The sequence below is a fragment of the Molossus molossus genome, unplaced genomic scaffold, assembly GCF_014108415.1.
Source record: "Molossus molossus isolate mMolMol1 unplaced genomic scaffold, mMolMol1.p scaffold_m16_p_13, whole genome shotgun sequence".
Lineage (NCBI taxonomy): Eukaryota > Metazoa > Chordata > Mammalia > Chiroptera > Molossidae > Molossus > Molossus molossus.
The window spans coordinates 90340325-90366689 of record NW_023425348.1 but is presented as its reverse complement, the minus strand read 5'-3'; the positions used below and the strand labels follow the sequence as shown (position 1 = coordinate 90366689).

General features: G+C 55.0%; 5 protein-coding genes across 10 annotated transcripts; 1 reads left to right on the top strand and 4 right to left on the bottom strand.

The window, feature by feature from the left end:
• Nucleotides 1-271: 271 nt before the first annotated feature.
• Nucleotides 272-4042, bottom strand: PRDX5 (peroxiredoxin 5). Of its 2 annotated transcripts, none has more exons than XM_036258333.1 (6): nt 3901-4042; nt 1999-2133; nt 931-1062; nt 819-857; nt 605-666; nt 272-516 (listed from the first exon to the last, which is right to left on the bottom strand). In XM_036258333.1, exons 1-6 carry the CDS (start codon nt 3919-3921, stop codon nt 411-413), a joined length of 495 nt encoding a protein of 164 aa, XP_036114226.1. In that variant the 5' UTR covers nt 3922-4042; the 3' UTR covers nt 272-410. The 2 variants fall into 2 exon arrangements, with proteins under 2 accessions (XP_036114226.1, XP_036114225.1); XM_036258332.1 differs by lacking the exon at nt 3901-4042 and adding an exon at nt 3378-3592.
• A 48-nt stretch (nt 4043-4090) lies between these two features.
• On the top strand, nt 4091-5280 carry TRMT112 (tRNA methyltransferase subunit 11-2). Its single transcript, XM_036258334.1, has 4 exons — nt 4091-4299; nt 4393-4494; nt 4609-4698; nt 4784-5280. The coding sequence occupies exons 1-4, from the start codon at nt 4222-4224 to the stop codon at nt 4889-4891; spliced, it is 378 nt and encodes a 125-aa protein (XP_036114227.1). The 5' UTR covers nt 4091-4221; the 3' UTR covers nt 4892-5280.
• ESRRA (estrogen related receptor alpha) lies at nt 5009-13219 on the bottom strand. 5 transcript variants are annotated; one of them, XM_036258329.1, is made up of 8 exons: nt 12452-12768; nt 11928-11981; nt 11248-11584; nt 7665-7781; nt 7384-7512; nt 6809-6976; nt 6443-6712; nt 5009-6036 (listed from the first exon to the last, which is right to left on the bottom strand). In XM_036258329.1, exons 3-8 carry the CDS (start codon nt 11570-11572, stop codon nt 5777-5779), a joined length of 1269 nt encoding a protein of 422 aa, XP_036114222.1. In that variant the 5' UTR covers nt 11573-11584; nt 11928-11981; nt 12452-12768; the 3' UTR covers nt 5009-5776. The 5 variants fall into 5 exon arrangements, with proteins under 5 accessions (XP_036114222.1, XP_036114220.1, XP_036114223.1 ...); XM_036258327.1 differs by lacking the exons at nt 11928-11981; nt 12452-12768 and adding an exon at nt 13013-13219; XM_036258330.1 differs by lacking the exon at nt 11928-11981.
• Nucleotides 13220-14049: 830 nt separating this feature from the next.
• CATSPERZ (catsper channel auxiliary subunit zeta) lies at nt 14050-18832 on the bottom strand. Its single transcript, XM_036259672.1, has 5 exons — nt 18787-18832; nt 17315-17657; nt 15150-15229; nt 14875-14941; nt 14050-14159 (listed from the first exon to the last, which is right to left on the bottom strand). Exons 1-5 carry the CDS (start codon nt 18805-18807, stop codon nt 14050-14052), a joined length of 621 nt encoding a protein of 206 aa, XP_036115565.1. The 5' UTR covers nt 18808-18832.
• Nucleotides 18833-19224: 392 nt separating this feature from the next.
• KCNK4 (potassium two pore domain channel subfamily K member 4) lies at nt 19225-25317 on the bottom strand. Its single transcript, XM_036259904.1, has 6 exons — nt 25057-25317; nt 21787-21910; nt 21498-21658; nt 21099-21285; nt 20495-20634; nt 19225-19859 (listed from the first exon to the last, which is right to left on the bottom strand). The coding sequence occupies exons 1-6, from the start codon at nt 25243-25245 to the stop codon at nt 19476-19478; spliced, it is 1185 nt and encodes a 394-aa protein (XP_036115797.1). The 5' UTR covers nt 25246-25317; the 3' UTR covers nt 19225-19475.
• Between the last annotated feature and the right edge of the window lie 1048 nt (nt 25318-26365).

Here is a 26365-nt window from a genome sequence, read left to right as displayed (position 1 = left end):
GCTCTCATCTGCCTGGAGCCTTTCCAGACATGCTCCTTCTGCACAGACTGCCTTTCCCTTGCTCTTCAGACCACCGGCTCTTTCTTTGCTTTCAGACTGATGCTTCTAACACCTCCTTGAAGAGGCCTTTCCTGACTACCTCCTACATTTAATTAAGGTCCCTTATATTAATTAGTCCCACCTTCAGCCCCTACCCACTACCCTCACAGCTATGACTGTCATAACACCTGGGCCACAGCCAATCAGCAATTCAAAATTAAGGAGACAGACATGAACCAGAAGTGTTTATTGCAAAAATCTGGCCAAGGCTTCAACTGGGTGGCCCTGCTGGGGCTGGACTGGGTTCCTCTGCCCCTGGCTGAGCAGGTGTAACAGGAAAGGGTAGAAGGAGTATGTCTGGGCCCCGGGCCTCAGAGCTGCGAGAGGATGTTGGGAGCCAGGCTGCAGGTGAGGCCTGTGCCATCTGGCTCCACATTCAGGGACTTCACCACACCATCATCTATCACCATGGAGAACCTGCCAGAAAGAGGGCGGAGCCTTTACAACAGCCTTGGCTGGGAGGCTGGGAAAACAGAGGGTGGCAGGAGGATCCTCCCACTTTTACCTCTTGAGCCTTCGATTTCCAAAGAGGGACACCAACGAATCGTCCAGTAACAAATCTGTCTCCTAAGAAGAGAGGTAGAGAAAAGGGTCAGGAACCCCAAGGAAAGGCCAAGCTCCCCAGCTCCTCCCCACATTGGCCATGCCCCTCCTAATCCCTGCTTCCAAGGCCTGGCAAAGGGACCGCCCTGCAGGGTGGGGCTGGGGGTTGCACTCACCTTCCCAAAGGCCCCAGTGGGGTCAGCTAGGAGCCGAACCTAAAGAGAAAGTAAAAGTCACAAGAAACATCTCCTGCCTGGCCCCTGATCCCCTGCAGGATCCCCACCTCACCTTGCCTTCTGCGCTGTGGGCTCGTCCCCACTCTCCAGTCACAAAGACATCGTTAACACTCAGACATGCCACCACCTGGGCCCCCTTGGCCTTCAGAGCTCCAGCCTGCTCCACAAATCCTGGCAGGTGGGTCTGGAGGGAAAACCAAGAGTCAGCAAAGGGACAGATGCCTCTACCCCTCAGCCTGCCCTTCATCTCCAGGCTCTGCCCATTCCCCAGCTTTCCCGCCTTGCATCAGACCCCGAGAACTGTGCCCCCACAGCTCCTTTTTGCCTTGTTAGGGGTTGCCTAGAGCCAAAGTTCTACCCTAGGACTCATACTTAAGATTTCTGTGGTCAAGACCAGGAACTTCCGTAAGTATAATTATGTCTTATTTACCCAATTACCTTCCATAGTGCCTGTCAGCCAGCAGGATCAATAAGAGGTATCGGATTTCATTGTAATACCCTTTCTTCTACATTCCTTCTCACAACCTCTATTTGTTTTCTGAACACTCTGATATGCTTTTTTTTTCCTGTTAATCCTCACCCCAGGATATTTTTCCATTGCTTTTTAGAGAGGGGCGGGAGAGAAACATAGATGTGTGAGAGACACATCGATTGGTTGCCTCCTGAATGACCCCAATCAGGACCAGGGATCAAACCTACAATCCAGGGATATGCCCTTGGCCAGGAAATCGAACCCAGGACACTTCGGCCCATGGGTCAATGCTTTAACCGCTGAGCCAAATTGGCCAGGGCTCTGATATGCTTTTTTTTAAATTTTTTTCTTTATTGATTTTTAGAGAGAAGAAGGGAGAGGGAGAGAGGGACAGAAACATCAATGAAAAGAACACTGACCAGCCACCTCCTGCACACCCCGCACTGGAGACCGGGCCCACAACCTGGAACCACTGGGAACCGAACGCCCAAGCACTAAGCCATACGGGCTGGGATTTGATATGCTTTTTAACTGTCCTATCACCTGCATGCTATTGTTGCCAGCTGCCTCGAGACAACATGGAGGACTATTAATACAAACATGTACATAAGAACCCAACTGCTGAGCCCCAGAAGGGCAAGGCCTTACCTTGGAACAACCAGGGGTAAAGGCCCCTGGGACTCCAAACAGCACCCCCTTCTTGCCCTTGAACAGTTCTGCCAGGTTCACTTTGTTCCCAGGCTGCCCTTCAAACACCACCACAGATGGGATGGCATCTCCCACCTAGAGGCGAGGGCTCTGAGTTAAGGGTCAGGGAGTAGGGACAAGTAGGGAGCCAAGGGAAGGGCAGCAAACCAAGAGCCAGGGGGACAGAGGGCCTCTGGTAGCCGCCCAGTGAAACCAGAGTTGACACAAGGCAGGAAATCCAACCCTGTCAGACCTTCCAGAGGTCCCTCCCTGCTGCCTTCCCCTCTCCCCTCACTGCCTAGTTACCCCACATCCTCCAGGTTACAAGTTGGCCCCATTCCTCTTTGAGCCTGTTGGTGACAACAGAAAAAGGGAGAGAAGGCCTCCAAGGTGTTGCAAGGAGTTGAGTAACATGCTGAGTTACAGGAAAGAAGTGGGATAACTGGGCAGAAGGAGGGGAGTCAAGGGGAGGTGTAATTTGTGGGGGGGCCTGAAAAATGGAGGGAAAGGATCCTGGCCTGGTCTGTGTCCCACCCCCAAGATGAGAAAAAGGGAGGACAGCAGAAGGTGGGAAAGTTTTTTTGGGGGGAGGTGCAGGTCCCTACATCTGGGAAGTATAGAATAAAAGAAGGAATCTCTTGAGGGGGAAGGATCAAGTCCATCAGGGAGTGTGTGAGGGCCCCATGGGCAGGAGAAAGAGGAGGGAGAGTCAGGGGTGGGGGTGGAGGGTAGGATGAAGCAGCGGGAGGAGGTCTCAGAAGAGTGGGGGAGGGTAGTTCTATGGAGCTGGGGATGGTTCAAGATGAGAGGAGAGGAAGACTCAGCTAAAGGATGGGAATCAGCTGTGGGTGAAGTGGGACGGGGCTCTAAGACACAACACGTTCAGAAGATGGGGTGAGAGTGAGGCCCAATAACCTGACAAAAGCATGCAGGAGGGTACAGCGGGGATTCTGTATGGAGCCTGAAAAGGGGCCCTGGGGCAAAGGGGGGGAGCATGGTATTCAATTGCCTGAAAATGGTGGAGACCCCATCACAGGCTTTCGTAGTGAATGTTGGAAAGAAGGCTCGAAAGCCTCAGGGACCATCTCAGGAGAGGGTGCACGAAGCTCTTAAAACTGGCGAGAACGGTGGTGCAGCCACGGGTCTGTTGAGGGGATAAGGGGGACAGACGAGGAGAGGTGCATCTAGGGCGGCGGAGAGAGGTCCGCGGGGCAGGAAAAGGGGGAGACCAGGGGGGTTGGGGCTGGGAGCCAGTGCCTTCAGCAGGAGGGAGGGCATTGGAGAGATGAAGGGGGGGATCAAGAGGGAGTCAGGCCGGGCCGGACTGGGCCAGGGGTCACCTTGATCGGGGCCATAGCGACAGCGGCGCTTCTGAAACCGCGGGCTCTGCTGAGCGTCCACTCTAAGCCTTCCTCCAGGCACCCTCTGCCTCCCGCCGCTGCCGCACAACGGATGGAGGCCGCCCGAGCGAGTATCGAGCCGGATAGGCGGCCCAGGACGCACATCTCGGTCAGCCCCACACGACGTCTCCAGGCCACAGCCCCCGGCTCCGCCCCCGGCTCCGCCCCGCCCCCGTCGGAGGCGGGGCCTGGACCGCAGTGCCGCAGCGCTCCCCTGCAAAAGGCCGGGCCCAGCGGGCGCGGGGGCGGGCCGCTCCACCGTGCTCGATTTGCATTAGGGGCTGGGCAAGTGGGCGGTGCTTCCAGCCGCCGCACAGCTTATTAGCATACAAGGATGGGGTGCAGGTGTTTCGATGGGCCTACTTAACGGACTCCCGCAGTGTTACCGACCCTTAACCAAAAGCGACGGGCGGAAGACAAAGGATTCAGGCGCCTGCGTAGAAGTAAAACACGTTTATTTTACCTTCAACGAAGGCTCCTGCATTGCGGCTGTCTTACATACGATTCGCACTGTAAATGATTTGTAACGAGTGGGGGTTTGGCTCAGCCAAAACCACCGGGCCTGCACCGTAGCAACCTCCTGCCGAGATGCTTCCGGTAGCAACTCGTGATCCCACGAGGCGTCTGCGGAGTCTCCTTTCCCGGGAGCACCAGAAGTTCCAGCAAGTTCGCGGCTTCCGCTCCTCCCAGCCGTGCGATAGGAGAGCGCGGAGCGGCCCCGGAAGTGACGCAGCGGGGCGTCTGCTTTCTTCCGGTTCCGGCCGGGCGAAAGTGCTGTGGCGACATGAAGCTGCTCACCCACAATTTGCTGAGCTCGCACGTGCGAGGGGTGGGACCCCGTGGATTTCCCCTGCGCCTTGAGGTACCGCACCGCGACTCTCTGGCGCCCTTCCCCCGGGCGGGATAGGGGAACCAGGCGCCGGACCCTGCCTGACTAAACCCCTCCGCCCCGCAGGCCACCGAGGTCCGCATCATTCCTGTGGAGTTCAACCCCGACTTCGTGGCGCGTATGATACCCAAAGTGGAGTGGGCGGCGCTCCTGGAGGCGGCCGATAACGTGAGGACCCTCCCTCTGCCCGTGCACACTCTTCGGGGGGTGGTCCCACCACAGCCCTTTGCACCTGGCCAGGGTCGGGGATGCCCAGAGATTATTTAGGCCTCTTGCCCACAGTTGCGTCTGATCGAGGTGCCCAAAGGGCCGATTCAGGGATATGAAGAAGATGAGACATTTCTGAGGAAGATGCACCACGTGCTGCTGGAGGTGAGAACTGGCCTAGCACTTGCTTCAATGGCTAGCGGCCATCCTGGAGGCTGCCAGTGCTCAGCTGTTCCCCACTTCCCCGCAGGTGGAGGTGCTGGAGGGCACCCTGCAGTGCCCAGAGTCTGGACGTGTGTTCCCCATCACCCGCGGGATCCCCAATATGCTGCTGAATGATGAGGAAACCCAGACTTAATCGTGCAGGCGTCTGTTTTTCATACTGTGACCGTATCTTTGTTTATGTATATCCTGTCAGTTCTGTCACGTGTATCCCTAACTCTGGACCCAGTGACACGCCACACAGTGTTCTTGAGCTCGATATATTTTTTTTTCTCATTAAAGGTTTAAAACCAAAAGCGGTTTCTCTTTGCAACAAATATACATTAAAATAGAGTCTCTGTACAGCCAAGGGCTCTGGGCCCTGGCTTGCCCCATGTCCCTGCACCTCCCTGGCCAAACCCAAAAATAAATATAGTGTTATTGCTCTGCAGGGCATAGAGGCAGTGCTCTCCCTTCCCCCTGTGGAGGCTGGGTGGGAGCTGACGGGGACCCTGGCCACCCAGGGGTCCAGGGGCTGGAGCCTGCTTGGAGTTATTGCTTCAAGGGGGAGGCAGAATGCCCGATGCAAATGATGAGAGGAGCCAAGGGGGCAGGGGCCTTTGCTCTCCAAATTTCCCTCTGCTCTGGAGAGAGCGTCGGATTAAGCAGCAGCAAAAGCATCACCCACTGGGAGACTGTGGCCTCCGCTCCCTTCCCTCCCTGAGATCAGGCTTCTGCCCCCTTCCCCCACACATCCCCTGCAGCCCCCTATGGCTTCCGCAGCACCCCCTACACTCTGGGGGTACACTATGGCTTGCAAGGGGCAGCACTGTGCCCAGAGCCTGGACACACATTCCCAGCTTCTAACACCCCCAAGGAAGGGGGAGGGGAGGGCGTAGGGCCTGCTCCCAGGGGCTGATGGTATTGCCTAGGCCCTGCCAGCAGGCTGTGGCACTGCCCAGACCCCAGCTCTGCCCCCTTGGGGCTGACCCCATGCTTGATGGGTCCTGCTAGCACCCCCCACCTGTACCCACCCCTTGCCTCAGTCCATCATGGCCTCGAGCATTTCCAAGAACAACTTGTGCATGGGCACCTTGCCCTCCAGCTTCACCCCATAGAAATGGGCCAGCACTTTGCCCGCTGTCTGGCGAAGAAGTGGTAGTGTGAGCAGCAACCTGCCTGCCCGCCGCCTCTCAGCGCCCCCTCCGGGGCCTGCCCGGCCAGCTTCATACTCCAGCAGGGCCTCATGGAGAGCTTCTCGAAGCTGCTCCACAGCCTCAGCATCTTCTATGTGCACAGAGTCTGCAAAGAAGAGGGAGAGAACTGTAGACACGGGCCACCTCCAGAAAGAAGAGAGCCACATCTGCTTGGGCACTGAGGGTGGGGCCCAGAGGAGCCAGACACAAATTTGTTGATTGGCTGAAGCAGCACTCATTGTTCTGCTCATGAGCCAGGGCCTACCCTTTCGCAACTATGGTCCTCTCTGGTCCTCCCACCTTCCCTCCCACTAAATCGTCCACCTTTCCAGTAAGTATGGCTCTAGGGCTCAAAGTCATGTGCAGTCCCTGGGCCTACCCTCACCTTTGTGGCTTTAGGCAAGTCACAGTTCTTCCCTACATCTGTTTTCCATGTCTGCAAAATGGGACTGTGCCACCATCAGAGTTATAGAGGGCCTTCTCAAGACTTGTCAGGACCTACCCAGACTCACCTGAGTTGGCAAGGGCCAGGGCCTTCAGCAGGACATACTCCTCCCGCTCCAGTCGCAGGGCCTGCAGTCGCCGCACCAGCTGCAACAGGGCAGCCCCGAGTTCCCCCAGACCAGCTGCTCGTGCTCCCTCTTCATCCAGGACCAGGTCCTCAGCAAAGGCCAGCTCATCCTGCAGCGGCAGTGAGCGCTGGGCCACACCCAACACCAATACCTCCATCCATACGCTCTGCAGTACTGACATCTGGTCCGACAGTGACAGTGACGAGAAGCCTGGAGGACATTGGAAGCACACCTGGTTGAGGAGGTACCCTGGAGCCAGGCATGGCCTGGCCTACCCAGGGGAGCCCACATCACCTGGCCCTTTACCTGGGATGCTCTTGGCCCAGCTGATGGTGACCACAATCTCTCGGTCAAAGAGGTCACAGAGGGTAGCTACAGCTGGGAGGTGTCCATCAGGGCCCGCTGGGTCAGGCATGGCATACAGCTTCTCGGGCTCTACCACCAGCAGGTGGGACACCAGTGCATTCACTGGGGCTGCAGTGACAGTTGGAAGAAGCACTTGAATTCATCACCTTGCAGGCCCTTTGGGGTCAAACATCTTCCCAGAGTCAGCCCCCCGTGGCTTTCCTTACCAGCCACTGGTCAGCAAGCTCAGACAGCTTTCTCCGGGCAGGGCTCTCCCTATCGCCCAGGAGAAGCCAGTCTGCGAACAGGTTCCAAGTGTCAGAAAACCTTTCCCTGTTCCCAGCTGTACTACTCGGGGACTGACAGAAAAGGGTCTTTTCAAAAATGCTTTTTGGGGGAAATGGGTAAGTGAATAGATGGAAATTTGGGGCTCCAGTGCCCAAAATAACTGCCATCCTGGGTGAATGACACCAGACAGGCCTCTTGTGTCCTAGCCCAATCCCGACCCTCGAGCTCCAAGGACCCACAGCACTCACCTGTCTTCCGAGGGCCTCCAGCTACTGCCAGGGGTCCAGCAGGGAAGGGGCCTGGGAAGGGCAGTGGGTCCACCTCTGGTCGCCGCTTGTACTTCTGTCGCCCACCCCGGACACGGTCCAGACGTACCCCTTGAATTGTAGGACACGGCTGTGTCCTTGGGGCTGGGGGTGGCTGGCTTTACAGCCCAATCCATTCCACCAGAACGTCTCGGGCTTCACCCTCTCCAGCGCAACGCGCCCAGCTCCCCCAACCCTTGCCATGGCCCCTGCCTCGTACTCACCTTCTTTAAGCATGCCCACCCGCAGGCACTTGGTGAAGCGACAGGCCTGGCAGGCCTTGCGTCTCCTTTTGGTGATCTCACACTCATTGGAAGCAGGACAGCTGTACTCGATGCTCCCTGCCAGGAAGAGGCAGGGCTCCAGTGGCGGCCTCCCAGGGCCTGGAGGGGGCCCAGCAGACAGGAGAGCCCTGACTCGCCCCGGGCAAGCACAGGTCTGGGGAGAGCAGGAGGGCCGTGAGTGGGGCAGGGAAGCCCGGGGCAGTGAGGAGAATGGCTGCTGGGCTGGGGGCCCCTGTCTGGACGAAAGAAGGGCTGGGACCTGTAGAGTCAGGCTGCATCTGCCCCAATGGGCCTCTTATCAAGCCACATCTCTGGGCTCTACAGCCCTCATCTGCTCTTTTCAAGGGTTACAATGGCCTCTCTGATGCTACTCACAAAGGTCAATTCTCACCTTCATCTTATATGGCCGAAAGGAGCATCTAACACCATTGATCACATCCTACTCCCAGAAACACTAAAATACTTCTTTTGCTTTTAGGACACCTTCCTGGTTTTCCGCCCACCTCACTGGCCACTTTGTGGTTTCTGTGCATCTTCCTGTGCTCCTTCCAGTGAAGAACCTGGGCTGCCCTCGGTCCTCCTCTCCACTGACTCACTCCCATGGTGACTGCACCTAAGTCGTGGGCTGTCAAATGTATATCTCTTGCCTAGACCTGCCTGAACTTTAGACTCATATCCCGCTGCCTCCTCGACACTTTGCATGTCTGTCTAGAAGGCCTCAAATCTAACCTGTCCTAAATGGAGCCCGATCTACCCCTCCAAAACCCTCAATTCCATCCGTCCAGTTGCTCAAGCAGACATCAAGGAGACATCTTTGATTTTGTCTCACTCCCCAAATGCAACCCATCAACTGATCCTAGTGGGCTTTACCTTCTACTATGACCTCGTGCTCTGCCCTTGCCTATTTCAGTTCCTCTCCACACAGCAGCCAGAGGCATCCTATTAAACCTAAGTTAGATCCTGTCCCTCCCCTCCTCGAAACCCTGCAGTGATTTTCCTTCTCAGAGTAAAAGCCCAGTGAGCCCTGCGGCCTGAGGCCTGCACTCCTGCTCTTCACCCCTTTTGACCTCATCCTCCTTGCACTCTGCTCTGGCTCCAGGCTCCTAACGCAGGGCCCACGGCTCCCTTCCCTCCTTCAGATCTGTGCCTGTTGTCACCTCACGGAGGCTTCCCCAGCCACTCTGCAGTGATGAGAATGCCACATGGCCCCTCTGTGGACATCTCCAGCGCTTGCCCTGCTTGAGAGTTTCTCATCAGCTCCCAGCATCATCTAATATGCTATACAGGTACACATTTATCTTCTTTATTATCTGTCTCCTGGCTTGAGTGTTAGCTCCACGAGGGCCAGGACTGCCCCACTGTTTGAAACAAGACCTGGCTTGTAGTGGGCCCTCATAACTGGTGCATGGCAGCCCTCCCAGCCTCGCAGGGCTACTTCAAGGACTGAATGACACAACTAGCAGACATGCCCTCAGTGTGTTTCTCCTACACCCTACCCAGGTTTCCACACTCAGCTCAAGACACCTCCTCAGGGAAGCCCTCCAGAGCCCAGACCCAGCCAGGTTCCTTGGTACACACCCTGCTCCTCACCATCCAGCACGTTCACAGCTACACTATAACAATTGTGTGCAATTCATCGTTTTCTCTCTCCCCCCTCTGCTAGAATGTAAACTATTGGAGGACCAGAAGCCCTGCCTTAGTCCCCATGCCTGGAACAGTGGCCAAAGTTTGTGAAGTCTCTGGACGCTGCCTGGAGCCTATCCTGACACTTCTATACACCAACTGTGTGACCTTGAACAAGTCCCATTCCTAAGCCCTCAAACCCCAGGTTTTCTCATCTGTAAAAACATACTTCTTATAAAGGCAAGTTGTGAGAATTCAAAGGGGTAATTGAGGTAACACATAAATAACACCTAAATATACAATAAGTGATTACTATTTATGACTAGTGCTCAATCACTATCTGTCAAGTGAGTCAGCAGAGAATGAAGGACTCTAGGGTGGGCAGGAGACACCTGGATCTGAAGCTGTTGGCTCACTGGGCTTCAGAGACAGAAGGGAGCACAGAGGTTTCAGACCAGTGGGTCTTGGCAATGGCAAAGTCAAAACTCACTGGAATGTCACAATCATTCGTGAGGCACCTGTCCAAAGTTCAATTATTAGTAATAAGCAGAGATTGCAGCCTGGCATTTAAGAGCTCGACTCTGGACCTGAATTGACCCAAGTTCAAATCCTAGTTCTGCCATTTTCTACCTCTGGGACTTGGAAAAAGTTTTAAAACCTCTCTGAGCCCTGACCAGTTTTGCTCAATGGTTAGAATGTCAGCCCATGGACCGAAGGGTCGAGGGTTTGATTTCTAGTCAAGGGCACATACCTGGGTTGCAGGTTTGATCCCCAGCCCCAGCTGGGGTCGTTCGGGAGGCAACCAATCAATGTTTCTCTCTCACATCGATGTTTCTCTCTCCCTCCCTTACACTCTATCTAAAAATCAGTGGAGCTCTGACCAGTTTGCTCAATGGTTAGAGTGTCAGCCTGTGGACCAAAAGGTCTCGGGTTTAATTCCTGGTCAAGGGCACATGCCTGGGTTGCAGGTTCAATCCCTGGCCCCGGTCGGGGTTGTGCAGGAGGCAACCAATTGATGGGTCGCTCACATTGATGTTTCTCTCTTCCTCCTTCCTTCCCTCCCTCCCTTCCACTCTATCTAAAAAAAAATCAATGGAAAAATATCCTTGGGTGAGGACTAAATAAATAGAGAAAAATAAATAAAATCTCACTGGGCCTCAGTTATAACACTGCTGGCACCTTATAGGTTGCTGTGGGGATAACTGAGGTCATGAATGTAAAGGGGCACAGTGCCTGATAAGCATTCAAGGAACGTTCTAAAAAAGTATACATGGTATAGCCCCAAAGTAACCAGAGGTTTACATAAAAATATAAGTAACATGCACATTCCAAGTACTGCTTGTTACATCACCACTTTGCTCACTCACATTTTAATATGCTTTTCTGAGTGAGAAAAATTCCGAGTACTATTAGTAGGATGCCTAATAGTCATTTTAAAGTTAGGTGCTGAAATAGGATATAGCCCCTCTCAGCTATAAAACCCTACCCTGTGTGCTGGTGCTTTTTTGGGGAAATGAACATAAAGGGGAAGGGGGAGCTCTATGCTGGTGAAGGACCAGTAGCTGCCAGGAGCAAGAATAAAGTTTAGAAGCAGGCAGAGGCTGTCTTGAGTTTTTCAGAGCCACTGTGGAAGGTGCTGGGCCTGTCATACCCAGAAACTTAGGAGACTTCCCGGCTCCTCTCTCACATCCCATATCCAATCCATCAACACATCCTAGTGGCTCTATTTAACTTTTAAGAGAAAGAGCATTCCTTGGAGGTATGAGGGCCTGGGAACACCAGGCTGCCAACCCCAAGTGGTACTATGGCTGTCTGGGGTACTAGTGCCACTCAGCAGTGCACCAATTGGGTAGTGCCAGGCCCAGAGGGCAAAGGGCACAGAAGTGGGATAGGGGCTCACCCTGGATGGTCCTCTTGAAGAAGGCTTTGCAGGCCTCACAGGATGCCACACCATAGTGGTAGCCGGAGGCCACGTCCCCACAGACCAGGCAGAGGCGTTTAGGCAGGGAGCTGAGCACCAGCTTCCCACCACCCTGCTCACCAGGCCCAGCACCCTCCCCATCCTCCTCTTCCTTGTGGCCTGGGAGGTGGCGAGTGGGAGCTGGGCCAGGGGCCAGGGCTACAGGGGGCTCGGTCTCAGTCTCCGAGGAACCCTTTGGGCTGTCTGGGCTGGCTGGCTCTGCCTTGATGTAGAGAGGCTCAATGCCCACCACCTGGCTGGACATGGCGCTGGTCACCTGCGGGGAGAAACCTGTCAGGTCACGGAGGCGCTGGAATGGGGGATGGTGAGACACCCTGCCACCCTGGTTGCCCAACCCCAGGCCTAGGGCCAGGCTTTCAGTATCTGCAAGGGGGAAAGGAGGTACAGAGTCCAAGGAAGGGCTGCCCATGAAGAGGGCCACCCCCACAGTTGTTGCCATGGTAATAGAGTCTTCAGAGCCTCCAGGGTCAGTAACTGACAGCAAGTCTCCCACTTAGGAACCTGCAGGAGGCTTAGAAACCCTCTACTCCCACCCAGGGTAACCTTGGCCCCAGGCGACCTTCAACCCCATCTGGAATCCTCAATCAGAAATGATATACCTCTCAATTTTCTCCAGACAGGGACCTCAGTGATCTCCCTCTCACCTGGGAATCCTCCATTCAAGAGAGCAAACAGAGACACACAAACCCAAGGGCAGTTAATGTGCACACACACGTGTGTTCACACCCTCACACACTCCCACTCCCCTGGGTTCTCAGATGTCCTCAAATGCTCACTTTCACACATGGCCTTTACCAAACCCAATTCTTATCATGCTCACTCACTCCTCCCCAGTGCATACCCCCTAAACAAAGTCACACTCAAGACATAATCACACACTCACACTCTTACCATACCCCCCACCCTAATAGGCACAAACCCTTGTGGAAACACATTCAAAGCTTTCACACCTGACACACCGCTCTCTCCTGTCCCAGCAAACCCACTTCAAGGCACACAGACCCGCGCGGCACCACCTCCTTGCTCATCCCCCCTCACCCCACCGCCAACACATTCACTCTTACACTCCTGCTGCCGCAGTCCTCCACCTCCGGGGCGCCCCGCCCCCCCAACCCGCACACACCTACGGGAAGTTGCCTAAAGTTGCAGCGTTCTCCTCCCCCTCCGCCCGCGGGGGACCTCTATCAGGTTATCAGGAAGTAAATGGGGAGTGCCAAGGAGGAGGAAGTTCTCCCCTGCCGGTGCGATGACCTTTGACCCACAGACGAGGGTGGCCCTAGGCCCCATCGAGCGCCCCCACGTGGTCTTCAAAGCCCCTTCCTGGATGGGAACCCTCCCCGTCTTCCACCCCGGCCCGCCCCTGGGACTTCGGCAAGCTCCAGGTGCCGGATTGAACCCTGCCCTAGGGCTGGATCCGAGGCCCAAGACCGACCCTGGCTAGGATTTGCAGCCGGAGCCGAAGCCGGCCCCTGCCCCAGGCCGGCACACTAAGACCTGGACGCTGGATCCCACCCGGACCCTGACCTCGTCTGGCTCTCCACCGGGTCCCGGCCGTGACCCGGGCCGGTCCCGGAGCCGGACCCCGCTTGGAGCCCGCCCCCCGGCCGCCTCCCTGCCGCGCTCGCACATGGCCCCCGCCCCCTCCCGCCCACCTCCCCAGCGGCACTCCCCTCCGCCCCCGGACCTGGGGCTCCGGCAGGGCGGGCGGGCAGGCATGGGGGCCGAGCGGCCCAGAGCGCCGGGGTAAGCCGGGGGCCGCTGGCGGCCCCTCCTCCGCCGCCTCCTCGGGCCGCGCCGCCCCGCCGCGCCGCGTCCCTTCACTCGGAGGCGCCGCCGGCGGCTTGTAGGACACAAAAGGACATCGCAGCCGCTTCCTACTCTGCTTCCTCCAGCTGACAGCGGGGGCGGGGCCGGCCGTGCGCATGCAAAGCAGGGGGCGGGGCCAGGCGCCCTATGCTAATCAGACAAGTGGGACAGGCAGCGCTTGAAAGCCGGGACGAGTAGGGGAGGAGCAGGCGAAGCCAGCGGGCCGTCTTTCACGAAGGTCCCGCCCCGTCCCGCAAGCCACAGCGGCGCACTTGCGTACACGGCCGCCCAGGGGGCGTGATCAGAGGAGACGCCGAGAGGCTCCGAGAGGGGGTGGAGCCAAGAACGCTTTCACGTAACGAAGGAGGCGGGGCGCGCTGTGCGCGAGAGGAGTGGGCAAAGTCGCTCAGAGAGGCAGCAGACACATGTAAATGAGAGGGCCTGACTAGTGGAGAGGCTAATATATCTGCATTTGCATGAGGGGCGGAGCCTAGCATGCCCTAGCTGGAGGGCAAGTGCTGCCACTTTCCCTTTTTCCCTTTCGCCCAAGATAACACCATCGGGGGGATCTCGGACTGCAGACCCAATATCCCCACAAAGCTGCGAGATCCAGCATGGGAGAAGCAGACCTAAAATATGCAAGAAGTCCTGGATTTCGAGACCCGGGAAGGCGGAGCCGATAGAACCCCAACGGAAAACGCTCAAGGTCACTGCGGTGACCGAGTGAAGGTCACGGGGAAAGGCGGGGCCAGTGCGTCCCCCTCACGCAAACAGCCACGCACTGACTCACGGAGCTTGCACAGACTCTTTTATTTCTCTAGGGTTCAAATTCCACGTGGATAGGGTCGGGCTTGGTGGGGCAGGGCAGGGAGCGGGGCTGGAGTTGGGCAGTCACTCAAGCCTGAGGTGGTGCTCTCAGTCCAGGGACCTGTGTTGCCTCTTGTTCCGGCGCCCCTTGAGCCTTTCGATATATCGCTGCAGCTGCTTGGTCAGGATGTGATCCTTGCCTAGCCCTGACCGGTAGCCTGGAGGATAGAACTCCATTCAGGGCAGTTAGCTAGGGCATGGCCTCCCCAGCAGCAGATGCCACATGTGTGATTTGAGGAACCGGGGGTGGTTTGGGTTGGCAGGAGCTCTGAGGCTCGGAGCTGTGTTAGTTTGGTGAACTTTGGGTCTCCAAGATGCTGAGCCCTGCCAGTTTTGTTTCAGGTTATAGACCTGTGCCCCAAATAGATGGGGGATGCGGAGCAGGGCGGGATATTGAGATGGAGGATGAATGAAGGCAAAATTAAAGAAAATGTTGTGGGCCTGATCTAGGGCAGTGGTAGCGGGCAGCTTTTTGGCCACCTCATGAACCATTCATAATAAGCAGGACAAACCAGTGAAAGTTTACCCAAATAATCCACTGTCCAAAGGTTCTTTATATTATCCAGGGAAGGGGCCAAGGCCACACAAAGACTTGTTATCCCCATTGGGCAGATGGAGAAACAGCCTTAGAAAAGCCATTTCAGTTAGAGGCTACACTAAAGCTGGAGCCCAGGTCCCTCACATTTACCCCATGATCTGCCCACTGGGTCTCCCTTGTCCTATTCCCGAACTTTTTACTTTCTGTGGGGCACCTGGAATATTTGCATAGTAAGGGAATCTGACAAGGCAGACACATCCTGAAATTCCACTTGGCAGGGGCTCAAGCCCTGCAAAATCTCCCAAGATCTCCTGGGAGTTGGGGGAGGGACTCACTCCTGAGGGCTTTGGTGAGGATTTCCAGAGCTTCATTCTCCATGAGTTCCATCAGGGGCAGCGGCAGCTGAAGAGGCAGCAAGAGGCTCAGTTGTCCAAGGGACCCCAGCTCTGTCCACAGCTGAAATGCCTCACCTGCTGCCTCCAGCCCAAGACCCCCAACCAAACTACCTGCCCCTCCACCCTACAAACCACCCCATCCCCTTCATCCCTGAACCCCCGACTTGCCCATTCCCACCCCACTAAAATCCCCAGTCTTCCCGGGTGCCCCTAACCCTGTTCTGCTGCTCCACCCAGTAGGCTTGATGGGGCGTGCGCTTCAAGATACTGAGTGATGACATTGAGGAAGATATTTCTGGAAGAGAAAAGAGAGATCAGTCATCTGCAGACTGCTGGGCCTTTCCTGGAACAGAGATGTATGAGGTGGCATCTGGCAGGGAGAGTGGCCTTCAGAGAACAGCTCCAGATGCCACCTTAGTGGGAAACACTATGGGACAGTGGTTTACAACCCTGGGCTTTATTGTCTCACCCACCAAGGTTTTAGCTCTGACTGCCCCATTGTGAGAGACTTAGAGCCAGTGAGTGAAACTTTCTGACCGGCAGGTTCTTCATCTGTAAAATGAGGTAATAAGAATAACCCCTGGCCCTGGCAGGTAGCTCAGTTGGTTAGAGAGTCTTCCTGATACACCAAGGTTGCAGGTTCAATCCCTAGTTAGGGCACATACACGAATCAATCAATGAAACAACAAATTGATGTTTCTCCCTTCTTCACATTCTCTAAAATCAATAAAAAAAAATTTTAAAGAAAAAGAATAGACTCTGGCAGGTTTGGCTCAGCAGTTGGGGCATTGGCCTGCAGACCAGAGAGTCCTGGGTTCAGTTCCAGCTAGAGGCATGTACCAAAAAAAAAAAGAGAGAGAGAGAGAGAGAAAGAATAGCTCAGCCAGTGTGGCTCAGCAGTTGAACATCCACCCATGCAACCAAGAGGTCACCAGTTCAATTCCCGGTCAGGGTACATGCTTATGCAGTGGGCCCAGTCCTCAGTGGGGGGCATGCAGGAGGCAGCCAATCGATGTTCTCTCTTATCAATGTTTCTATCTCTCTCTCTCCCTCTTCCTTCCTCTCTAAAAATCAACAAAGAGCCCTGGCCGGTTTGGCTCAATGGTTAGAGCGTCAGCCCGCTGACCAATGAGTCTCGAGTTTGATTCTGGCGAAAAGCACGTACCTCAGTTGCAATTCGTTCCCAGCCCTGGATGGGGCAGCCACTCAGTGTGTCCCTTTCACGTCGATGTTTCTCTCTCTCTCTCTTCCTCTCTCTCCCTCCCACTCTATCTGAACAAAAATGGAAAAATGTCCTCATGTCAGGATAATCAATCAATCAATCAATCAACAAAGAAAAAAACTTTTAAAAAGAATTATCCCGTATGGAGGTTGTGAAGTTTATAAGCGATCATGCACCCTGGCCTGTTGACCTGGGTTGCAGGTTCAATCCCTGGCCCCAGTCTGGGTCATTTGGGAGGCAACCAATCGATGTGTCTCTCTCACATCAATGTTCCTCTCTCTCCCTCCCTCCCTCCTTTCCTCTCTCTCTCTGAAAACCAATGGAAAAACACCCTAGAGTGAGGATTAACAATAAATAAAGGTGTCCTGGCCGGTTTTTCTCAGTGGTTAGAGCGTCAGCCTGTGGTCCAGAGAGACCTGGGTTCAGTTCCCACTAAGGGCGCATACCTCGGTTGCAGTTTGTCCCCGGCCCTGGTTGGGTCATACTGGTGGCAACCACTCGATGTGTCCCTTTCACGTCCATGTTTCTCTCTCCCTCCCACTCTATCTGAACAAAAAATGGGAAAATGTCCTTGGGTGAGGATAAAAAAAAACAAATAAATAAAGGTGATCATGCAAGGTAAGCCCAGTGTCTAGCACACAGTAAGCACTCAATAAATGGCAGTTATTATATTGCTACCAGTTCCAATTATCTGATGAACAGCTGGAGGATAGGAAAAAGAGAGAGGAAAGTTCCAAAAAGTGCCCAGCATGAAGTAGGTACTTAACAACTGTCACCAACGACTGAATAAATGACAGACAGGCACCTCCTCAACCAGAGAAAACCAATCACAAGAAATTAACTCCTTCCTCTCAACCATCCATTAATGATTCCATTAATAGCACAGTCCAACTTTGTGGACTTTGAGCATTTTCCTGCTTGCCTCTCCAGGACCTGTGGTGCCCAGGCCACAGGACCTTGTATGACGCCTTCACGATAGGTGGCGCTCCAAGAATGTCTGGTTGATTTAAAGCATAAAAGACCAGCGCTGGGCGCCCCACCCAAGGAATCTGAGAAACTTGGATCCTACGACTCCCTGGCATTTTACACCAACAGAAATAGAGGCCCTGGCCAGCCCCTGCTCTGTGGGTGCCCACAGCCTAGTGAGGCCACACTGACCCATCTTGGTCCCAGGGAAATCCTCATCCCCTTCTAAATGTCTTCTTAGAGAGCTGCGAGGGCCGTCGTGGCGGTCTGGTTCCTCCTGCTTGGTGCAGACTTTGTCAATTCCGTCATTGCATTCTTCCCAGACGCCGTCAGAGTCGTGGCTGGTCTTCTGGTTGTACCACTGGCCAGTCTTGCTGTCTATGCTGCTGCTCTCTAGTTCAGAGTCCTCATAAACGCTAGTCAGCCGTGAGTTCAGCTTGGGCTGCGACAGCGTGGCTGTGCTCCACAGATTCCGGATATCACTCTTGGAGCTCGACTTGACTGAATCATGGCGGCCAGAAGACTTGTCAGATGCCTGTGGACCACATACAAGGAAAGCCCAGCGCACATGTCAGAATGGCTATCATCAATGAATCAACAAACAAGAGTTGGCAGAGAATGTGGAGAAAAGGAAGCCCTCGTGCACGGTTGGTGGGGATGCAGATTGGTGCAGCCACTGTGGAAAGCATTATGGAGTTACCTCAAAAAATTAAAAATGGAACTGCCTATGACCCAGTGATTCCACTTCTGGGAACATATTCAAAGAAACCCAAATCACTAATTCGAAAGAATACATACACCCCCATGTGCATTGCAGTGTTATTTACAATAGCCAAGATTTGGAAGCAGCCCAGGTGTCCAACAGTAGATGAGTGGATAAAAAAGCTGTAGTACATTTACATAATGGAATGCTACTTGGCTGAAGAAAGAAAGAAAGAAAGAAAGAAAGAAAGAAAGAAAGAAAGAAAGAAAGAAAGAAAGAAAGAAAGAAAGAAAGAAAGGAAGGAAGGAAGGAAGGAAGGAAGGAAGGAAGGAAGGGATCTTACCCTTTGTGACAACATGGATGGACCTGGAGAGCATTATGCTAAGTGAAATAAGCCATTCAGAGAAAGACAAGTACCATATGATTTCATTCATATGTGGAATCTAATAAACAAAATAAATTAACGAACAAAATAGAAACAGATTCACAGATAAAGAACAGACTGACAGTTGTCAGAGGGAAAGGGGGTTGCAGGGCTGGGTGAAAAATGTGAAGGGATTAAGGGAAAAAAACCTCTCAGACACCAGAACAGTCTGGTAATTACCAGAGGGAAAGGGGGGTGGGGGAGGTAGAAGAGGGTATAGGGGAGATAAATGGTGATGGAAGGAGACTTAATAAAAGTATATAGGTTTCAGGTGTACATATTATGCATTATAAAAGTGTATGCCTGAAACCTATATACTTTCATTAGCCAATATCACCCCCAATACATTCAATAAAAACAAAAACTAGGAAAGCCCAGGGTCTTGGGGAGTTGGGGAGGGGAGGAAGAGCAGGATGGGGAAGGGACGTGGGGACTGTTGGGAGCTGCCCCTAGTGGAGTGAATGACATGATAACTAAAGGCGCAGGTTGGATGAGTCTGGGGGCTGACAGGGTGAGGGGCTCAGGGAGAGTTCTTACTTTGAAAGGCGTTTCCTCCATGGTTCTGCCCCAACGGACTCAATCGCCACAGGCCTCGAGCAAGGAAGAGGGGGTCGCGTTCCAGGCAGGGGGAGGGGCAGGGTCCCGTTCCGGAATGGAGCTGAGAGTCTCGGGTAGGAAGAGTTCAACCTACAGCCCTCCACACTTGATACTATTATTTCTCCCTGCCCCCCTACCCCTTAATAGCTGTGCTGGGGTTGGAGACGCACAGCCCATCTGGGCAGATTCCTCGGCCGTAGCCTCCAAGCAGAGACGCAGGCCGATGACAGCCAAGAGGGCAGCGCCTCCACCGAACCGACGTGGGTGCAGAGGGAGTCGCGGCAGGTCCGCCGTCCCGGGACCGGCCTGACGCAAGCACCCCCACCCCTACTCGCGTCCTCGGAGCGCGCACGCCCGCAGCGGTACAGACTTTTTCGTTTATTGAGGCAGGCTTTGAGGCACAGTTGTGAGGGACAGGTCCAGCCGGGACAGCGAGACAGAAAGCCGTGGGGGTCTGGAGATGGATGGAGTGAGGAGAGGGCCAGGAGCTGGGGTGGCAGGCAAGCAACCTGGCCTGCTCCCCAGGCTCCAGTCCCATCGAAAAAGGGCTCTTTGGTCAATCAAGCAAAGCATGCAGGGGAGAGAGCAAGGAGGAAGCCCTCTGGGAGGCTGGGGCCGTGGTCCTTCCCCTACGCGGGCGCGTCTTTGTTGCGGAGGCGCCCGGGGCCCCGGGGCCGCGCGGGCTTCCTCGAGGGGTTGGGGGGTCGGCGGCGACCCCGTGGCGCGCGCGGCGGCGCGCAGCCGCGCTCGCTCTGCGTGTCCGAGGACTCGTCGATGAAGGCCAGGTTCTCGCTGGGGTAATCCAGCGCCGAGGCCGTGGGCGGGGTGGGCGGGGAGGGCGGCTCGGCCTTCTCCGGGGGCGCAGGGGATGGGGGCCTGCTGGCGGGCGGCGGTGGGGGCAAGAATGGCCGCTCCTTCTCGGGCGGCGGTGCTGCCGCGGTCCCGCCTCGCTGGGTCACCCGCGCGGTCACCGTGCCGGTCCAGCTGGCGGCCTGGGCCGTGAAGCCGCCCATCTGCGCGGGGAGGAAAAGCTGTCTTCGCCCAGTGGTCCTCGACCACCTCCGTAACCCCGGGAGCCTGCCCTTCGCCAGTCAAGCCTTGCTCCTCTTTCCCCTGATCTCCCGCCTCATCACCCAGCCTCACGATCCCCCCTTCTTCATCGCACAGAAGCGCCCTCTTCTCAGGGAGCTTTTCTAGAAAACCCGTTTTATTTCGGCTCTCCCTCCGGTGTCCCCAGAGACCTTGGAGCTCCCCGGCGGCGGTCGGGGTCGACGAGTGGGGTCACAAACTACAGATCATGCCATTAAATTTGAATTTCAGACAAACAACAAAAGTGTAGTATAAATATGTCCCATGCACTATCTGGGACATACTTATACTAAAATATTATTTGCTATTTATCTGAAATTCACATTTAACTGGGCTTCCTGCATTTTATTTGGTAAATCTGGCATCCCTATCCTTAAGAACAGAGAGGGAGTCCTCTGCAGACCTGTCTGAACTTATCCCTTTGTCCCTGGCTGGTGCATATTGTGGCTCACTCAGTCGCTGCCTGGAGGAGCCCACACTCTGGAAGGGAGGCAGGCTGGCCAAGCAACTACTTGGGTACAGCGCCTCAACGTCGCGGCACCGACCCAGGGGCGCCTACCTCTGCCCGAGTGCGGCGGGACACTACTCGCAGCCAGTTCCCAATGGTGGTGAGCACTGAAGCAAAGTAGGCAAGGCCCAGCAGGATCCAGAACCACACCAGCGGCTGATAGGCTGCAAAGTTCTGGTTCGGGTCGGCGCCTGGGATACCACCGGGGAGGGCAGAAAGAAGTTGTGGGACAAGCTTTGAGCCTGTAAGCCACTGTTTTACTGCCCCTCTTCCCAGCTCCCTGAAAGGATCCTCTCTCACCAGGACAAGGTATGCATCAGAGTGTGTGAATGTGTGCATAACTTGAAGGCCTACAAGATAAGCGCATGTGAATGGGAGTGCTCATGTGCAAGAATGTGAGCATGTATGAGGGGTGCACATTATTATATGTGTGAACATGCATGGAGGCACAGGCATGCAAGAATGTAAAGTGTGCGTGAGGTATTGCATCCATGCAAAAATGTGAGGGTCCATTCCGTGAGCAGATATAGGGTTGGAGCCATCTCGTTTGAGTGCACAAATGCCACCTGGAATTTGGAGGGAGAAGGAAAAGTACAGAGCCCCTGGGTAGGAATAAGGTGGGTAGGGAAATGCAGCACAAGAAAGGTGGCCTCACCAGCCACATAGTCCCCGAACCCCACCGTGGTGAGCGTCACTACGACAAAGTAGATGGCCTCGAGCTTGCTCCAGCCCTCCACATAGCAGAACACGAACGTGGGGGTGAGGACAAAGAGCAGGCATCCGATCAGCAGAAAGAGCACCGCCGATAAAACTCGCACCAGTTCCTTGGGCACGTGCCACTTCTGCAGGGAGGGGCAGTAGGCAGGACCCCAGAGTCGCCAAAACCTCCACTCTCACACCTCACACCCCTTCCTCTGGGAGCCTTGGGGAGGCTCCTGCAATTCAGGGCCCGCGCTCTCGTGCTGGGAGGGGACTTAGGAAAGGTATCCCAAGCCCAGGGAGGGGACATAGGAAAGGTATCCCAAGTCCAACACAAGGGCATGGAGCAGCTCACCAGGAAGATGGCTTCAATATGACCGATGCCTCGGCGCAGGGAGGAGCCCAGCCGGTCTCCGACCCCTGCCAGCAGGATCCCAAACAGAGGGATTCCCACCAGTGCATAAAAGATGCAGAAGAGGCGTCCAGTATCTGTGCGCAGGGCTGCATTGCCATAGCCTGGGCAGAAGGGCCGTGCAGGAGGTCTAGGGGCTACCCCGCATCTCCCTATCTCCCCCTGCACCTTCCCCCATAAGAGAGCCCAGCCACTCCTTGCCCCCCTCCACACGCCCAGTCCCCTCCCCCACCGATGGTGGTGATGATGGTGCCTGAGAAAAAGAATGCGCGGCCCAGGTCCCAGGCTGAGTAGTTGCTGTGACTGGTTGAGTTGATATCAGGGTTCGCACCCCCTCCCAGGGCATCAGCCACCTCCTGCAGGACAAGGCGCAGAAGGAGGAGCCTTAGTCCTTCCTCCAGTCCTGGCCAACCTCCTGGCCCTCCAATCTCCAGATGCTTCCCTTCCTACCCCTCCCAGCTCTACCCTTCTCTCTGGTCTTCCTGAAGGCAGTCCTTTTGAGCAGACATTGCAAATTGGGTGACCCAATTTTGCTTGATCTCCACGTTGTTTTAGAAACATGTATCTGCCCCCTAATCTCACACAACAGATTTCCAATTTTACAGTGGTCAGGAGCACAGACTCTGGGACCAGGCTATCTGGTTTCAAATCTTGGTGCTATGTGAACGTAGGCAAGTTAACTGCATCAACAAGCGGAGGTGATGACAGCAGACCTCACATGCTGAGTTGTTGTTAAAACACTCACAGCAAAGCAAGCACTGTGTATTTGCTGAATTAGTCCCCACGTAGTGACCATGCCTAGTGACTTCCAGCTTTCCACAGACCCACCACTCCCATTGCCCCATAGAAGCTGAATTTGCATCCCTTGCCTTCGAGAACATGATGAAAGTTAGGGACCCTCCCTCCAGGCAGTTTGATATACCATCAACATTTTCATCCAATATTTGTAGATTGGTAGACACACAAACCCCTGCCCACCCTGCTGAACCCTGCGCCACATAGTAGGTGCTCAGTAAACATGATTAAATTAGTGAAATGGACACATGTCTGCCCCTCTTGCCAGCCTGCAGGTCCCTCAGAGCAGGGTCTTTGTTTTGAAGTCAGAGCACAGTGAGGAGGGGGTGCAGTGGGGCCCTTCCCCAAAGAGCACTGAGTCAAGACACAAAGGCAGGGAGTGTGAGGGATTTACACCACACCTCTCTCTTCCTGCAGTCCTCATTGGCAAGACCCTTTCCAAAGTCCTGGTCCTAGGCAGGAGCCCCAAGTTCCCCATAGTCCCTGCTGTCTGCAGAATAGAATCCCAAATCCCCAGCCCGGGCTTTAAGCCCCTTTTCAATCTGGTCCCAACCTCCTCTTCCCGTTTTCTCTCCTGAATCTCTCATTTGAGAACCTAAGTTAAGGTGACCTTAGTCCCAGATTTCTGAGACAATCTCATTTCCTGTCATAACATTTTAAAAATAAAGCCAAGAAGTGAACTGTATGATTCAAAGTGACTGGATTTTGATTTTGCAACACTTCTCCAGTAAATTCACTACTTAAGGGGGAAAAAAATCCTTTGTCATTCTGTGTGTTCTAATTTTCCTTTCAAATGACTGGGCATCTGCAAAATTCGAGTTCTACAGCCATTTATTCATTTCTCCCTTCATTCCAGCTTCCACACTTTTGCCCATGTGTTCCTCTGCCTGTGGTTCTTGCAACCCAAGCACACCTCTCCAAATCCCACCCCTCTCTCCTGCCTCATTTCAATTCCCAGCTCTTCCCAAAGGCCCCTGGCACCTCCCTCCTTGCCCCCAGCACCTAGTCCACGGCCCAGTATACAACAAGCAGTTAGCAAAAAGGCAGTAAGGAAAGCTCCCTCCACTGAATTCTACAGCGATCTGTCCATGGATCTGTCCCTTTGCCCAAATGTGACACCCTCTAAGGCACAGCCTGCATCTGTCCCACCCCAACATCTATTTCCCTGCTCACCCTGCATTGTATGGCATAGCACCTAGTTCACAGTAGGTGCCTACTTGCTGTATGACTAATTGTGGGAGAGAAATAGAGCAGCTGTTGCCCATTCTCCTTCTAGTTTCTGCCCTTCCTTTTCTTCTTTTTTAACCAGGAAAAAAAAGGAACTCTATTGTGAAGATAAAATAGGTCGATTCCCTCCCTCCCTCTGCCCTGTGTTCTGGTCAGACACATTCTTCTGCCCTGGCCTCTCTGAGCCTCTCTCTCTCTCTCTCTCTCTCTCTCTCTCTCTCTCTCTCTGATTCTAGAAGTGTCTAGAGACAATATCAGGCTGCCTTGTGTCCTGGCCCCACACCATCCTCATCTCTGCTCTGGGTCCTGCCACAGTGGGAATCTGCTGGAACACAGGGGCCTCCATGCTGATGGCTCCTCCCTCCAAAAGAATAGACAGGGAAGGAGGAGTAATCTTTCCCAAAGTAATAAACACGCATTTATTGAAGTCAAATCTTAGGTTTTGAATATGACCATGACTCAGAAATCAGAGAAAGCCATAGCAGTGTGGACGGACAGTAACCCGGAAGACAAGCCCAGCACTTTCTTTAGTCAGTGGACCAAAGCTGAGCCTGTCTCTGACTTGCCCTCCCTCTAACCTCTACATCATAAGCATGTGTCCTGGGGCAAAAAGGTGCTTTACCTCACATTCATGATGGCATGTATAAGCTTAGGAGATCCTAGAACCCTTCAAAATCATCTGTATGTTTATATGTGCACTTTTCTGGGGTGAAGTGTGTTCACAGTGTTCCTGGGCTTCTCTAAGGTATATGTGACTCCAAGGAAGTATAGGAACCAGTGTAGGGTTGCCATATTAAAACAAAATTTTTTTTCCTTTATTGATTTTTAGAGAGAAAGAAAGGGAGAGAGAGAAAGAGAGAAACATCGATGAGAGAGAACATCGATTGGCTGCCTGTCCCCCTCCCCCCCCTCATGCCCACCACTGGGGATTTGGCCCACAACCCAGGCATGTGCCCTGACTGGGTCGAACTGGCAACCTTCAGGTACATGGGTCAATGCTCGACCAGTGAGCAACACCAGCTGGTATTGCCAGATTTAACAAATAAAAATGTTGCATGGGACACAGTTATATTTTAAAACTATTCATTGTCTAGCTGAAATTCACATTTAACTGGGTGTCCTGGATTTTGTCTGGTAACCCTAAACCAGTGAGTGAGACCTGTGAAAATGTAACACATCTCATGTGCTACAGCCATTTATTCATTTCTTCCTGCTTTCATTCCTTCAGCCACCCTCCACACTGAGGAGACCTTCCAGGAGCACAATCCAATGCCAGGCACAACAAGGAAAACCAGTGCCCCTGGGACACCATATTGAAAACAGAGACCTGATCCCACCCTCTGTCCTGCACCCCCAGTGGCACCCAGCCCTCAGGGGTGCCAGTCTGGAAGCAGCTCCCCAGCACATGGCCCCACAGGCATGCAGCTAGTGCCAGGGGGTCATGGGTGAGTGCTGAAGGGGCTCTTGCCCACCCACACACCTTGATGAAGAGCCCCAGGTCCTGGTCGCTCATACATGGATGGTCCCTCAGGAACTTCTCTCGGACCTCCCCCAGCGCCCTCTGGGCCTGCTGCTCCTGGGGCTGCTCCAGGGCCTGGAACACCAGGGCACCAGACACCAAGTAGAGCAGGACCAGTGCCAGCAGTGCCAGTAGTGTGGTGCTGCGCATGGCGTGCCCAGGGGCCTGGCCAACTCCACTGCCCACTTGGGGAGGCCGGGCAGGAGGCTCCTGGAGGGCTGCGGTCACTGTGGGCAGAACCAGGGATGCTTGGATCAATAACCTGGCCAAATACCCCTATACCCTCTTCCAACCCTACCAGCCCAATGATCCTTGGAGCCTCCAGCCCTACTGCCCACAGATACCCTCTCCTCACATCCCTCCGGCTGGACACTTGGTACCAGGACACACCCAGTCCTCCCCCCACTTCGGTCCTCCCCCTTACCTCCACTGCCCGGCCCTCAGCCCCTGTCGGGGACTCCAGGGTGTGAGAAGAGAAGAGGGCACCGGGGAGGGAAAGGGAGGAGAGTGGAAGAGGGAGAGACTGAGCCTGCTGAAGAAGAGGCAGGGCGAGCAGGGAGAAGCCGGCTGGCAGGGGCTGGGGAGCCGGCCTCCCGGGAGGAGGCTGAGTGGGCCCAGAGGCACTCAACAGAAAAGCGGGAGGAAAGGCGGGATTGCACAGGGTGGGGACAGGGATGGCTGGTCCCGGTTCTTCCGCTGCTGCTGCTGCTGCTGCTGCTGCCGCCGCCGCCGCAGCACCTTCGTGACTTCTCCCTCTCCTCCCGCCTCTGCTGGCATCGCTGCTAGCGTGATGGGCTGGGCAGGGAGCCTCCAGGGTCCCCCAGCATCCCCCGGGCTTTCGAGGAACCCAGGGATGGGTCCGGTCCCTGCGCAGATGCGAGGCAGGGGAGGGGTAGGGAAGGGAGGGTACGGGGTTCCGGGAAGGAGCAGGGCGGGGGCAATACGCCGGACCAGTGCAGCATCCCCCGGGGCGGCTGTCAGCCCCAGGACGGCGGGCAGCGGTGCCCAAATGCAAACACGCTGCACAAAGCCCGGCGCGCCCACGCTCCGCCCTGCAGCTCCGGCCACCCGGCTGCTCGGGCTGCACGCACACGCTCCACCTGCCCTCTCCCCAGGCTGGCCGGCGCACCCGGTAGCAGGGGCAGACGCACAGGCCGAGGCTCCGCAGAGGGCCACTCAGACGTGTGCCCATACTCGAGAACGCACCTCAGACCCGGGGCCCCAGGCAGCGGCCCGCTGCCGACACACGACACACGACACACTGCACACC

Coding starts and splice junctions, on each gene's coding strand:
- KCNK4 (XM_036259904.1), bottom strand. CDS start 25,245: ATGCGCAGCACCACACTACTGGCACTGCTGGCACTGGTCCTGCTCTAC. Junction 21,911..25,056: donor ACCTGGGGCTCTTCATCAAG/GTGTGTGGGTGG, acceptor CTTGTCCTGCAG/GAGGTGGCTGATGCCCTGGG. Junction 20,635..21,098: donor GTTCGGGGACTATGTGGCTG/GTGAGGCCACCT, acceptor GTGGTATCCCAG/GCGCCGACCCGAACCAGAAC.
- CATSPERZ (XM_036259672.1), bottom strand. CDS start 18,807: ATGGAGGAAACGCCTTTCAAA. Junction 14,942..15,149: donor GGGTGGAGCAGCAGAACAGG/GTTAGGGGCACC, acceptor CTGCCTCTTCAG/CTGCCGCTGCCCCTGATGGA. Junction 14,160..14,874: donor CCTCACCAAAGCCCTCAGGA/GTGAGTCCCTCC, acceptor TCTATCCTCCAG/GCTACCGGTCAGGGCTAGGC.
- TRMT112 (XM_036258334.1), top strand. CDS start 4,222: ATGAAGCTGCTCACCCACAATTTGCTGAGCTCGCACGTGCGAGGGGTG. Junction 4,495..4,608: donor TCCTGGAGGCGGCCGATAAC/GTGAGGACCCTC, acceptor TCTTGCCCACAG/TTGCGTCTGATCGAGGTGCC. Junction 4,699..4,783: donor TGCACCACGTGCTGCTGGAG/GTGAGAACTGGC, acceptor ACTTCCCCGCAG/GTGGAGGTGCTGGAGGGCAC.
- PRDX5 (XM_036258332.1), bottom strand. CDS start 3,542: ATGTGCGTCCTGGGCCGCCTATCCGGCTCGATACTCGCTCGGGCGGCC. Junction 2,134..3,377: donor TCGCTATGGCCCCGATCAAG/GTGACCCCTGGC, acceptor CCTCGCCTCTAG/GTGGGAGATGCCATCCCATC. Junction 858..930: donor CCCACAGCGCAGAAGGCAAG/GTGAGGTGGGGA, acceptor CTTTCTCTTTAG/GTTCGGCTCCTAGCTGACCC.
- ESRRA (XM_036258326.1), bottom strand. CDS start 11,767: ATGGCAACAACTGTGGGGGTGGCCCTCTTCATGGGCAGCCCTTCCTTG. Junction 7,782..11,247: donor CTTCAAGAGGACCATCCAGG/GTGAGCCCCTAT, acceptor TCTTCCTGGCAG/GGAGCATCGAGTACAGCTGT. Junction 6,977..7,383: donor TGGAGGCCCTCGGAAGACAG/GTGAGTGCTGTG, acceptor CTGTCACTGCAG/CCCCAGTGAATGCACTGGTG.